Source organism: Macaca fascicularis, chromosome 12, assembly GCF_037993035.2.
Source record: "Macaca fascicularis isolate 582-1 chromosome 12, T2T-MFA8v1.1".
Taxonomy (NCBI): domain Eukaryota; kingdom Metazoa; phylum Chordata; class Mammalia; order Primates; family Cercopithecidae; genus Macaca; species Macaca fascicularis.
In genome coordinates this window covers 86340532-86355764 of record NC_088386.1, presented here as the reverse complement: position 1 = coordinate 86355764, position 15233 = coordinate 86340532, and the positions used below count along the sequence as shown (strand labels likewise).

Below are 15233 nucleotides of genomic sequence, written 5' to 3'. Positions count from 1 at the left end.
AAAACCAAAATATCAGAATACAGGATTTGCTGACACCACTTCTCTAACCAAAAATCAATGTAGATAGTCTGACAGATTTTTTAAGAACTGACATGAAAATTCTTAAAAAGGAATCAAGACCATATGATTTTAAACATTTATCAAATCACTTAGTAAAAAATAGAGTTATCACGTACTAGGGCTATATTGGAAAATCAAGGTCTTGGACTAATCTCTAAGATCCATCTAATTCTACCACGCTTTCATAATTCAATAATTATTAAATATTGCCAATATAGAGTTGCTAGTTGACCAAACACTTTGTACTAAAATTCTGTTATCATAAACACAAAATCTTAATTGTTTAACAAAGTAGAAAAATTTTCACATAATTTTGTCAGTATAAATAGATACAGGAAATTGTCAAGATGTATATCAAATTTTTTTAATATGCAAAAGATGAACTTAACCAAGGCACGATGATTAGCAAAAAGAAAATGGGACGTGATGGCAGACAGACCTGAGAAGAGTCCTGCTCCATCATTTACCAGCTATGACTCTGGACATGCAAAACTTTTGAGAGGCTTGGTATTTGGTATTCTGAGAGGCAAAATGGGATAATATCACTATCCCAAAAGGCTCTAACAAGAATAGATGAGGAGACACACCTGGCACAAGGTTGTGGTTAGTGTTAGTTCTTGTTTCCGTTTCATAAGAAATCAGGTACAGCAGTACCCCCTTACCCACAGTTTTGCTGTCTGAGGTTTCAGTTACCTGTGGTCAACTGTGACCCAAAAATATTAAATGAAAAATTATACAAATAAACAATTCGTAAGTTTTAAACTGTGTGCCATCTCACTCTGTCTCGTCCGAGTGATGAATCATCCCTTTGTCTAGTACATCTACACTGTCTACACTCCTGGCCGTCAGTCACTTGGTGGCCATCTCAGTCATCAGATGGACTCTTTTGATATCTCAGTGCTCATGTTCCAGTTATCCTTATTTTACTCAACAGTGGCCCCAAAGTGCAAGAGCAGTAATGCTGGCATATTGTTCTAATTGTCCTACTTTATTATTATTAACAGTTATTGTTGTTAATCTCTTGCTGTGTCTAATTTATAAGTTAAATTTTATCATAGGTATGCATGTATAGGGACGAACAATGTATATAAGGTTTGGTACCATTTGCAGTTTCAGGCATCCAGCTGGGGGTCTTGGAATGTGTCCCTCACAGATAAGAGGGGACTACTGTAGTCACCCTTTCTCCCTACCCAGGCATCTCATCTTTATTTAGAATAATTTTTCTTACTTAAAATTTTTGAAAACAAAAATAAATAGCATGCAATCGTTCCATCCAGAATGACGATATTCTAATATACATTATTCCAATATTTCAGTGTACTTATAAACATTAAATATATATGTACATACAAATTTGTAATCTACTTTTTTCAGTATATTTTTTATTTCTACCAATGTATTAAGGCAGAGACACGGCTTGTTTACATTAGCATCTGGCATGGGTTGGAAGTTCAATATAAATCTGTTGACTGATGAATGAATTGAAAAATCCTTTATAATATCACTTTTACTACCCACACATACAATATTCCATTGTAGAAAACAGCAATATATTATTTAAACTACCATCGCCCTGGACATCGAACTACCTCCAGTTTTCCATGTACTATTTTAAAAAAAGCTGCATAAGAGATTCTTAAATGTGCACCTTTGCAAACATATCCAACTATTTCTTTGCAATACATTCCTACAAATAGACCTGTTAGGTCACAGGGTATACTAAATTTTAAGAAATTTATACATTCCACCAAACTACCCTCAGAGAAGTTGCTCTAAATCATAATGCTGTTACAATGATTATATGATGAGTACATTTCCTACAATCTTGACCAACACTAGTTATTATCTTTTTAAAACTTTACCAATTTTACATTTCTAAAACAGCATTTGGTTATAATTTGCATCTCTTTGACTATGAAACTAAAGTTTTTTCTTACATCTTTGACTCATTACAATGTTTTGTTCTCTTAGAACTTCAGGAATTCTTTATTAACAGCGTCAACTCTTCATCATATGTAATGGGATTCTTTTTTTTAAAGTTTGTCATCAGCCATACAGTTTCTATGCTGTGGGTGACAGGCACAGAAAAACTCTTTCTACTCTAATAATATATAAATGTTCCATAATTTAGTCTAATCATTTTACTTTTCCCACCTAAGTATTTAAACCATCTAGAATGTGTTATGGTATATGGTATGACGTAGACATCTAACATCCTCCTCCCCAAGTTTATAACTGTAATTTATATTGTTCTGAAACAATTAATTTGGCCACTGACAGCAAGTTATAATAATAAACCCAAGTTTCCTATTTTAAACCCATAGCTGAATATGAAAGCATAATTGAAGGAAGAATTTATTTTCAGCCTTCTCCCCTCCTCCTAAAGAGTCATCAATAGATAAATTCCTCCCCTAAGTGCCTTTGAAAGGCACAATGTTATTGGAGTTAAAAGTGAAATGTATACTTTAAATAATGATTTTCAAAACAAATCAACTTCAGTTTCAGCATGGCAGTAGCTAAATGACCTTGAAGAGGATTCTCAAATACCTTTTTATGTAGCGATTTCTTTTTCATATTAATAAATCTACATTACTAAGGAAACGCTTGATTTTCAGTAAGGTGTTTTAACTGACAACGTTTCAGAGGTACTAGCTTATGCACAACCACAGAAAGTAACTTTTCAACACAAATTGAAAACAATATTCTAGTATTCCTTCTATTACCTTTCCAGAAACCAAGAAAAATAAACACAATGCATTCATTGTCACTGAATTCAGGCTCCCACAAACCAAAAAAGTAGACTAAACTCCAGGCCCTCAGGGAACCTGGTAAAAAACTGAGGCTGGAGAAATAACTCTAGCTCACCCCCGAATTGTAATAAAAAGCTGATTCATGAAGCCTCTCCCTTAAAAACATGTGTTCTGTCAGTGTTACCCAGATTTCATGCTCCCTAGTTGCTAATAATGAACAAATCAATAACTCTCCCTTAAAAACATGTGTTCTGTCAGTGTTACCTAGATTTCATGCTCCCTAGTTGCTAATAATGAAATCAATAACGATTATGATATAATTACAAAAGAAAAATGAAAATATTCCCAAACAACTCGTCACTTGCTGCAGCACTGTTAGCTTTTTCTGAATGCCAATAATCTAATTTTGTTTAAAGGATAAAGTAACAAGATATTCTCCCTTACTGGTTTACTTATTTCCTCCATTTCCTCTTTTTGTGGCCCAAAATACCAAAATTCCACTCATTTCTTTATGTGAAAGATTTCTCAAAGTTTGCTTCCTTTTTGTTTTTGAGATGGAGTCTCACTCTGTCACCCAGGCTGGAATGCAGTGGCGTGGACTCAGTCTCCCGGGTTCAAGCGATTCTCCTGTCTCAGCCTCCCAAATTGCTGGGACTACAGGCATGCACCACCATGCCCGGATAATTTTTTTGTACTTTTAGTACAGACGGGGTTACATCATGTTGGCCAGGCTGGTCTCGAACTCCTGACTCAAGCAATTCGCCCACCTTGGCTTCCCAAAGTGCCGGGATTACAGGTGTGACCCACCACGCACGGCCTCTTAAAGTTAGCTTTCTATCTTTTATAACTGGACTTAAAAAGTGGACTCACTACAGTTATCTTTATCCTTAAAAAGAGTGATTTACTGATTCCTAAAAAAACTTTCTTTACAGGTTGTTAAAATTATAATCTCCAACAATTAAATGATTGTGACTTTAAGTACTGTTGGCACAAAAACACTGTGAACAACTGTGTGTTAGGGAGGCTCAAAAGGCAATCAGGACTTTCATTTCCAGCACTGGGAAGGCTAGGGTACCATTACTGGCCCCTCTCAGAAAAAAAACTAAAGTATATCAGGGCTAGAGGGGAGATACAAATAAAATAATGGGAAAAAATCCAAAATATTAGTCATATAATAAATGTAAATGGACCACATGTTCCAGTTAAAAAACAAAGAACATCTGACTGGGTTCTTTAAAATCCAACTGATTAGTATTTATAAAAGATATATATAAAACATGGATTAGAAAGGCTGAAAATAAAAGGATGACATAAAGATATAATAAGCAGTAGGCCAGGTGTGGTGGCTCACGCCTGTAATCCCAACACTTTGGGAGGCTGAAGCAGATAGATCGCTTGAGCCCAGGAGTTCGAGAACAGCCTGGGCAACACGGAAACCCCGTCCCTACAAAAAGAGAGACAAAGAAAGAAAGAGAGAATGAGAGAAGAGAGAAAGAGAGAAACAGAGAGAGAGAGAGAGAAGGGGAGAGAGAGAAAGAGAAACAGAGAGAGAGAGAGAAGGGGAGAGAGAGAGAGAGAGAAAGAGAGAGAGAGAAAGAAGGGGGGAAGAGAGAGAGAGAGAGAGAGAAAGAGAGAGAGAGAGAGGGAGGGAGGGAGGAATTAGCTAGGTGTGGTGGCACATGCCTGTGGTCCCAGCTACCCAGGAGGCTGAGTGGGAGAATCACCTAAGCCTGGGAGGTCGAGGATACAGTGAGCTGTGATCTCACCACTGCACTCCAGCTTGGGTGACAAAGTGAATCCTGTCTCCAAAAAAAAAAAAAAAAAAAAGAGATGTAAAGATGTAATAGGCAATAATAGGCAATGACTAACAAAAAGAGAACTCATGTATTTATATCAACATTAAAGAAAACAGCTTTTTAAAGCAAAATTCATTATTAAAGATAAGATTACTGCATGATACAAAGAGAAACAGACGCTACAATCACAGTAAAAGTTTAGCACACAACTCTTTTTTTACTGACAGAGCAAGCAGACAAAATAGTTAAGAACCTAAGATTTGAAGAACAGTTAGTAAGCTTGTTAGAACAGACACATACAGAACACTCTACTAACAACCGCTTAAGATACCATTTCCAAACGTAAAAAACACAGACCACAGAGTGAACCATAACTAAACTCTCAACAAATTTTAAAGGGTTGGCATCACACAAACCATGTACTCTTGCCCTCAATGTAATTAAGTCAGAAATCATTAGGAAAAATAAGGAAAAAAATTACTCATATTTGGAAATAAAGAAACACTTTTAAATAACTCATGGTCAGAAAATAAATCATAAAAGTAAAATAGAAAAATAATAACCTCATAACAAAACTTTGGGACTAACACTGAATCAATACATAGTGAAAATTTATACTTTAATTGCTCATATTAGAAAAAGAATGACTAAAAATTAATGAACTAAGCACCCAAATTAAGTTAGATAAGAACAATAAAATAACTAAGAGGAGACACATATATACATGCACACAGCACAAGCAAGAATAGCAACTAAGCCCACAGCGGCTTCTTCAAAAAGATCAGAGGTGGGCAAGTTTTTCTGTAAAAGGCCAGAGAGTAAATATTTCAGGCTTTACGGGTCAAACAGCCTGTGTCACAACTACTTAACTCACCATTGTAGCTCAAAACCAGCCACAAACAGTACATAAATAAATAGGCCCAGCTGTGTGCCAATAAAAGTTTATTTATAAAAACAGGAGGTGAGTGAGACTGGGCACACAGACTCTAGTTTGCAGATCTCTGAAAAAGAATAAAATTGGCAAACCTTTGGCAAGGTTGTTTGGGGCAAAGGAGAGATAAGTGTACAACCAATATTAGGTCAATATTAGGTCTTAAAAAACTATAAATAATTTTATGCCACTAAGTTTGAAAACTTAGATGAAATGGACATTCTTAGAAAAATGTAACTTACCAAAACTGACTCAAGAAATACACTACCATAATTCGTTTTTAAAAATCACCAGAAGGAAAAGTCCAACATTTCAATTGTTAGATGCTGAAATCTATGAATTCTGAGATTGAGAGTTCAGAATAAAACAAGCTAACTTAATAATGTGTCCAAGTATATGCTGTTCTCAGATTCAGCATTCCTCCTCTCTCAAAGGTGAAATTGCTGGCCTCCTCTGACACACTCAGCCTTGACTTCTCAGCACTACAATGGAAACTGACCAAAGCTTGGCATCACTGTTTATTCTATAGGCCTGGGTCCTTATCTTGGTAACCTGCTTAGCACCCCAATGCCTGCAGAATTTCTTCTGCTCAGTCTACAGTTACCCGCTGACTACATTCTCCTCTTCTCCTTCCTATCTTTCTAGAGCTCTTTGACTAGAATCTGCTATCTGCTGACAAATATTCTGTAATGCCAAATTATCTACCTGCTTACATTTCTGAGTATTACAAGTTACTACATTCTCTATTGCCTTGCTGTTCCCAAGTTTTAGTTGCTCTTTCCTCATCCATTCACCGATTTAAGATTGGGGGCACACTGCTGGCCTAGTTTACCACCTACTATCCGTTAACACCCTTTATGATAGATGCAACGCTGCCTGCTGGCTTTTTTCTGATATTGCTTCTGGGTTTGTCCCTTAGCACCTCCCGAACACCAGCAACGTGAGTGATTCTAAGCCTCAGAACTCACTCTCTTCACAATCTGACACCTATATAACAGACCGGACTTAGCCAGGTTGTAGGACTATCACTGATTCTTTAGCTTAAAAAAAAGGGGGGGGGCTTAACAATAAGTCATTCTATAATTCTTTATGGTGTACATTTGGAAACAAGTTATATTATAAATATATAAACAAATATTTTTTTCTTATTACAAGAAAAATAATCTTATGTACTGAACAGTTGAAAAAAACTTACAGGTATAGCTAGCTTCCTGAATTTCATCCACTAGTGACCTACATATAGCTCTATGTCTTGCAAGATTAAAAGAACAGTATCCACACAATTTATATGAAGAAAACCCTCAGAACAGTGAGATGAAGCCAACAATGAATTAAGAATAAGTCATATATTCCTTATGTGGAAATTGAGTACAAACTAGCAACATTCTTTAATCTCAGGAACTTAGAACTAAAAAAACTTCTGCTAATTGTAAATAATCAGGAGAAAAAAAGCAAAATTCTCATAATACCTAAAAGATATACCTAATAGTACCTTCTTTCAATTCCCTCAGGATTCTGTCATTTCTTCCAAGATCTTAGATATTTACTAGTTTTAAGAAAGCTTCCTGATTCACAAACATTTATTCTAAACTATATTACTGAACCAGATTCACATACTGGAGTTACAAGTAACAAGCAGGCCTAAGTTAAGTTTCAAAAACACAAGCCACAACTTCCAAAGCCCCCACCCCCACATTTCAGCCTACTGGCATTCATTTTGAGTATTTCCTTATTTTGGGAAACCCACGGTCTCATTACTTAAATACCATGTGTACCTACTTATCTAAAGAGGCAAAGAGCCCGTTAGCGAAAGCTAAGTGTAAAATAATTCTTTTTAGATTTTTTAAAAGTAGGGTGTGATTTTTTAAAACTCAGGTTAACTAGGTTTGTTAATCTTTTAGAAATACTTTTATTTTGATAAAAATACAGGTATTTTGACTCAACTTTGTTGAGTTTCATCTGCTATGTTTTAAAAATTATAAGAAAACTAGATTACAGCATGAAACTAAAATTGCCAACACATTTTGCCTTTTGTTTTTCTACTAATGACAGCCATATAGCCCTTTTAGTGGATTCCTCTACTGGTTCAAAGGATACTCCCAAAATAGATCAAGTCACAGACTGGCTATGACTTAAGTCATTCTGCTAACCAATTATCTGATCTCAAGCTCCAACATTCACATCTAAAATCATTTATTTAAAAAGATCAGGCTAGGTACAGTGGCTCATACCTGTAATTCCAGCACTTTGGGAGGCCAAGGCAGTCATATCACTTGAGCCCAGGAGTCTGAGACCAGCCTGGGCAACATGGAGAGACTCCCATCTCTATAAAAAACTTAAAAATAAAAATTAACTGGGTGTGGTGGCACACACCTGTTGTTGAAGCTACTCAAGAGGCTGAGCAGGCAGGACTGCTTGAGCCCTGGAGGTCGAGGCTGCACTCACTGCACTCCAGCCTGGGTGACGGAGCGAGATCTCCATCTCAAAAAAAAAAAAAAAAAAAAAAAAAAAATTAGCTATGAAATAGTCTTTTTAATTTTTGAAAACACATTTATTTTCCAAGCACTTATTGTGTAGACTCTGTGAATATAAAGATGAAGGAGACATTATCTCTGCCTTGAAGAAACCCAGAGTATACTGTGAAGCACAGACCAATACACAAATAAGTACAATAAGAAGTTGAAGTTATTGTGACAGAAGTATATGTAGGGATAAAAATGGAAAGGAAAGGTCATTCTATCTGAAGGAAAAGATAACAAAAAACACTTAAGCTTATTCTGGGCTGAGTTTTAAAGATGATGTGTCAACCAGATAGATGAGAAGAAAAGGAGTAAATGTTAAAGTTTATACACACACATAAAGTATGTATGTTATATGGAGAAAATGTTGTGTCTATACACACATATATACACACATGAACTTAAGCAGACTGTCTACAGTACTTACTATAAAGATAAAAATGTTTAATGCCAAACATCAAACCAAAACGATGTTCAAAGCAAGAATTCTTCCAACATTCATCAAATTGTTTTCTATGCAAGCTGAGAATTGCTTTAAGTTCTCGCTATTTTTACAAAATTATTTTCTTTAAAAAAAGCCTACAAAAATGTTTTTTAAAAGTTATATTTAAAACCTAGTTTTCTTAATTAAAAAACAAACTGCCTTTCAATTGCAAAGACTTTATGCTTTCACTGCTTAAATTCTGACATTTTTCTAAAAGTCACCTCATACTGTAGTTCCAAAGCTCAAACATGTTCAAGTTCAATACAAATATACCCCTAACACAATAAACATGGTCTATTTTCACAAAAGAGCTACGTGTTGCTAACACCTCAGTGTTTTTAATACTGCTTTCAGGGAGTGTATCACATTTGCGGCAAACTATTACCAAATTTATCTCTAACGACTAGCAACATGCCACACACACAGAGAAAGAACAACGCGTGCTTTGTACCTCATGGAGCGTGAGATGTTTCCCATCCTTCCTCTTTGAGTCAAATCTGCCGTATATTGCACTGTATTTCCGAATTTCCTCCTCTTTGTGTGGATCATCATCGTTCATCTCAAAGATGTGACCTATCATTTTGGCCAACTTCTTGTTGGTTTTTAGCAGCTCTTTCACTTCATTCAAGTCACTTTTCGGCAGTGTGGGGGCCATCCGCTCCACACACTCGGCCACAGAGAGCGCAGCGGCAGCATCCAGCGCCTCGCTGCTCTCCTTTGGGGACGCGGGGGAGCCCAGGTCTGCCGGGGAGAGGCTGTGCTCGCTCTCGGTGGCATGGTGCCCTTGCCAGAGTCTGGACTCACCAACACTCTGCAGTGCTAGGCTCCCGACCACATCTGACTTCCCCTGTCCCAAGCTCTGCACACAGGTGGTAGCAGCACATTTGGGGATTTTTAAATGAGGTTCCCGGGCATTGCTACTCCTTTCATAACTACTGCAGGATATTCCCAGCCATGTCGGTGATCCCTCTGGTAATTTATAGATGGGTATGCTACTGACAGGAAGGGAAGTCAGCGGCTGATTGAAAAGCCCAGGGTTTGTGACCCAGTCTCTCAAAGCCTTCTGCAGCCTTCTAACATGAAGGGGCTTGCTAGCCATGCCCACGAGTGCCATGATTTCCAAAAACTCCTCTTCTCCTGCTTCACAGAGTTGCTGGACATCATCACCACCTTGTTGGATAAAGGCATCGAAATAAGAAAGTAGATTGGCTTTTTGTAATATTCTATACAGCTGCAACTCCCCCAGGGTCCTGGGTAAGGCCGCAGCCATTACTCTGGATGGGTTTAACCTGCCAAAAAAAAAAAAAAAAAAAAGTAAAAACTCATCATACTTGCTTCAAATTTCTTACACCAAATAGGTTAGATTACAGGTTTTAAGAACAAAAACAAGAAGCATCTGCATCGTGACTGCCTGTGAAGGCAGCATTCTCTCTACATACTTTATCTCGTTCTGCACTCCTAACAATCTTATAGGTCAGTAACTAAACTGACTTATTTTCCCAAAAGAGAATAACTGGTAAGCGGGAATCTGGAGGTTCAAACCAAGGCTCAAACCAAGGGTTCCATGTCCCGTATTTTTGGCTACATACTTTGCTACTGCCAAGGTATGGACGCAGGTGGAGTGAAAGACAACCAAATTTAGCAGGAGGTAAGAAGCAGAGGATGCTACCATTTGCTGAATACTTATTTTGCGCCAAGCAATACAATAAACACTTTACATTACACGTCTTAATTCTCACAAGGGCCCTGTGACACAGGTACAGTTATTCCCACTTTATTTTTTTATTTTTATTTTTATTTTTTTTTGAGATGGAGTCTGGCTCTGTCGCCCAGGCTGGAGTGCAGTGGCCGGATCTCAGCTCACTGCAAGCTCCGCCTCCCGGGTTTACACCATTCTCCTGCCTCAGCCTCCCGAGTAGCTGGGACTACAGGCGCCCGTCACCTCGCCCGGCTCGTTTTTTTGTATTTTTTAGTAGAGACGGGGTTTCACTGTGTTCACCAGGATGGTCTCGATCTCCTGACCTCGTGATCTGCCCATCTCGGCCTCCCAAAGTGCTGGGATTACAGGCTTGAGCCACCGCGCCCGGCCAGTTATTCCCATTTTATAGAGAAAAAATGAGCAAGATGAGTCTGGCAGGCAGAGGAAGATAGCTTTCAGTATGAATTGGAGGTGAGAAATAGAAGGTGGTATATTTAGGAATCAAGAAAGAAGAGGTAGAGAAAAGTCAAACAAGTAAGTGACAAGACTTGGTGATCACTTAGATCTAAGTGAGGAAGGAAGTTTCCCTTTATTGACATTTATTGATGAAGAAAACAGTTACTGTTTATTTGCACTCTGTGGTTTAAGGAGAGTTACAGGTGACTATGAGATTACATCTGAGAGTTCAGAAATCTAACAGGCATTAGGGACACAGAAAAATAAGGATGATGGGATTCCCTTTCAAACACATGGCACTCCCACATGGCACAGGGTCGAATGCTTATGTAGAACGGCCCTGCATGCAAAATAATAGACTAGAATGTAACTATGTATTAGGGAGAGGGCTGTAGGATAAAATAAGGAGGGTAGGTGATCCCTCCAAAGCAGCAGCAGAAAGCCTAAGACAGAGCCAAAGACGAAACATACTTTTAGAGCTCAAGCAAGACAAAGAAGTCTGTTTTTAAAGAGACAGAACAAGACTCAGCAAAGTACTTCTTGACCTCTTAGCAGCCTTTAAAAGTTGTTCACAGTTGCCTGGAGACCTCCCACATACAAAGAGGAGTTGGCCAAGTACTTCCATTTAAGAGAAACAAATAAACTTGTAATCAAACGCACCCTTAGGATTAAAAGTACCCTGTAGCCCTCTATGGAGAAAATAACAGAAGGCTAAAAGAACCTGTGCATCAGAGAAAAATGGAAGGCCCACTCTCAACTCTGACAGTATGCAGTAACAGTTAATGGGGACATCCCTGGAAGCCAAGAAGTCACCGAACTTGGGACTTTTGTTTTTTGCCACCAATCAGAATGCTACACAAAATTCTAGTCTCAGCCACTCCAAGCCAGGAGAATAGGTGTCCCTACCACTCTAAGCACTGACTACTGGAAGCCCTATCTCCTGGAACCTGTGTGTCATCCACAATCTGTTTTGACTTCCTCAAATTTTATGTCTCTTTCTTTGCAAGGGCGAGTATGGGCATAACCAGGTTACCTGATGACTTCCCAAAAGACAACAAAGGCTGAATTAGGGCCCAGTAGCTTCTACTAACATCCAGGAAATCACTTGGGGTGCTTTTGAAAAATACAGTTTCCCAGGTGCCTGAGATGCATCTCAGGAGACTCCCATGATTAGGCAAATCTGACAAACTGCACAAGATTCCTACTTAATAAATCCTCCAGGCACCACAAACTCCTACAGATCCTGTGATGAGCCAGGTAATTCTTTAGGTCAACCTTCACATTCATGCCACCTCAGTACTCTTGATAAAAAAACGTTCTTGCATCTTCTAAATCACCTAAAGGAGGCTCTGCGTGTCCTTCCACTCCAGGGAGAGTCTGTCATCCACCTGGGCACTAACTCACAACAACAGAGCTTTCAGGAGTTACAGACCCAAGTTTAGGGCTATATTAAACTACACTATACCAAATAGAAGGCCTGCTATAAAGTGTTGGAAGTGGAAGAAAGGAAACTTACTTTCCTATCATATACCTCATGCAATTCCTTCACAGGCTTTCGATGCAAGAATACAAAAAAAAAAAAAAAAAAAAAAGGACATGTATAATGTGAATATACATACACATGATCAAAATAGACTGTGTAAGACACAGAAGTTCCAAGACATGGGGCTTCCCAGTAGTACACACACAGTCTTTTTTTTTTTTTTTTTTTTTTAATAAGAGGACTGTAACTTTGCAAGGTTTACACGGTGATCAATTAACTCACCATATGTACTTCTCACATTATGGAGTAGAGGAGAGATTACATGAGGAAATCTGGAAAAATACTTTTTAATCATTTTATGAGCAATAAGAAAAAACTATCTATGTTAGACAAATACAAAAGAGAAACTTAAGAACGAAAACACCCAAGCTTATATTTTGTTCTTCTGAGATAAGGCAATGATTTTAGAAAACAATTTTCAAGTTTTATCCTTTTTCATCTTTACCGATTTAAAAAAAATGAAACCCCCTAGTTCTTAAGAGAAAGCCCTCTGTATGGGTAAGAAAGTAGTTATGAATATAATATCTCCATAAAGACTGATAGGACCAAGTGTACATTTCCAAAGCCAAGATAACAGATGCAAGATAACTAAGTAACCGATTCGGTCCTGGAGGCTTTCTAGAGGCCCACACTTACTACTGGGAAAGGAGTTTTCCTACTAAGCTTTTGCTTTAAGAGAATGTTTCAGTTTCCTTCCAAAGCCTGCTGTGGTAATTTAAACACCCACCCCTTCATACATTAACTTGATGTGATTTGAAAGAAAACTTTTAAGAGATTTTCTGTTTTCACAAAATCTGTAACCATTAATGCTTCAACATGAAGGTCAAATAAGTCAAAAGAAAGCTTCTACCTGTATCCCTCCAATCTGAAGTAAATATAAAATGGGTCCTTAACATGTTACATACAGGTAGCTTATAGTATTGTAAATCTACTCAGCTGAAAACTACTGTTACCTGACCTTTTCAAGATATCCTGGAACGACCACTCTGAGTCTGATTTTTCAACGAATTCCAGTTAAGAGAAACCAGTTAACTGCATTCAAAAGTTAACTCTGAGGCCTTGCTGCCAATGTACAGCAAACTTCTACTTCCACTAGCTTAAATGTTCCTCCCCCTGCTCAGTCCAATGAAAAGAGTCCCAATGATGTCAGGGGAAGAGGAATTAAACAATGCATTAAGACCATTTGTTGTTGTTATTCACTGATCTTTTACACAGTAATCATTTGTTACAAAACTTTTCTAAAAACTCACTTTGGCTCCTTACAGGGTAGCATCAGTCACCTGCCAGATTCCAACTGTGCTAAGTGAAGGAAGGAGCTAGTCTGGCCCACAAAGTACTGGTCAACTGCTATTTTGCTATGGAAAACAAAATTTCCCTAACAGTCTCCAAGCTGGGATGTGAGGATTTTTTGATAGGACAGAGGCCTTTGTCACTAGGGAAAAGAAGAACCATTCCTTCGAACCTGACTCAGGCCAGCTTGTTTTCTGGGCTCACCATTCTATCCAAACTCTGGGCCTCTCTCTCATTAATCTCTCTGATACATGGTATCACTCCTTGAGATGCTCTTCGCCTTACTTTGGTAATGCTGCCTTATTTGTTTTTCCTTCTTTCTCTCATTATATTCTAAGAATTCTCCAAATTTTAATATTGCAGCTCTTTTCTATTGTGTGCCCATGATTTTCTTTTGATGATCTCACCCATTTCCAGGCTTTAATTATCCCTATAGGCAGATGACCTCCAAATCTGTATTTGTAGCTTGGACCAGGGCCATGGAGTGGCTCCAAGTGTTCCCAAATCCAAATGCACACAAAGCACTGACTGCCGAGTGAAAAAGATGCCTCTCACACACGTCTACTTTGCAAATGAAGGTAAACTGACACTTCTGTTATGTAGTAAAATAAAACCCACTTAAAAGTGTAACTGAAGTTTTGTTTTGTCTTTATATGTACTCTCAAAAAACAAATACTAAAAGTAGTCATGAATATTTGCTATTACTTATTTAAAAAGCTATCCTCACACCTGAAAAGTTCAGAACCATCAGCCCAAATTGTTCTTCTAAACCGTAATTTGGCGTTCCACCTGGGCACTGTCAACACCTCAAATCTGATGTGTCTGAAAGCAAGTACATTCTCTCATTTTCTTCCCCTCTTCCAGATTCCCAAGTCCACTTCTTTCCAATTCTCTTAGTTCTTTCAGTTGCCCCGCGAGTCTTTCAGTTTCCAGGATTTAAGTAAGTTTGGATTCCGTTTTTGCTTTTGGTTCTTTCTTCCTCAAATCTACATGTCCTTAGGCTACACCACTTCTTTCTCTGCCTCAAGAGCACCAGATTCAACTTTGAAAAAAGCTCCTTCAACTTCAATAGATCCCGCACTGCAATGCTGTTTACAAAGTTGCAAACTTCTCCACTAGTGCATAAAGAAACCCAAACTACTCATATAGGCATCCCAGACCCAAGCCTATCTCTTTCCAGCCTTTCTCTGTTCCTTAACACACCCATATACTTGTTCCAAGCAGATACATTAGGCGTTCCTCAAATATGCATTCCACTTCCCTGCTCCTGTGCCAGGTATCCTCTCTCCCTCCAACCTCCACAGCCTTTCCCAAAATGTCCTTCCCACTACCCCTGGCTGCCGCTGTCCTCGCCCTTCTCCCAACTCCACAACACTTGTCTCTCTCTCTTATATTTTGAACTTATTCAAATACACCATGAACTAAGCCAGTTCCGGGGAACAGAGGAAAGACAGCTCTTCATGGAGAGTCAGTTAACAGCAAGGAGAAAGACAAGCAGCAGAGACTCACACGATGTGGTAAATGCTGTGCAGCTGTGAAGGAGTCATGGCCCAAGGAAGGCAACCTGCCTGGCTCTGCAGAACAAGTCACTGTTAGGTTATAAGCACCCCGAGGGCAGAATTAGGTTTCATTACTCTTTTGTCCCCCTTTATTCCTAGCAAAGTTTCTATGATAAATAACATCTCTGGAAAGGTTGCTGTGCAAT

The 15233-nt window shown here is 38.3% G+C and overlaps 1 protein-coding gene across 9 annotated transcripts in view; it reads right to left on the bottom strand.

Annotated features, from left to right (window-relative positions):
• NAB1 (NGFI-A binding protein 1) overlaps nt 1–15233 on the bottom strand; it is a 45230-nt gene that overhangs the window by 22354 nt on the left and 7643 nt on the right. For all 9 annotated transcript variants that reach the window (XM_065525783.1, XM_045367414.2, XM_074009594.1 and 6 more), the window contains one exon: nt 8992–9829. In XM_065525783.1, the coding sequence (XP_065381855.1) occupies nt 8992–9810 (819 nt within the window). In that variant the 5' untranslated portion in view covers nt 9811–9829. The remainder of the gene's footprint in view (nt 1–8991; nt 9830–15233) is intronic.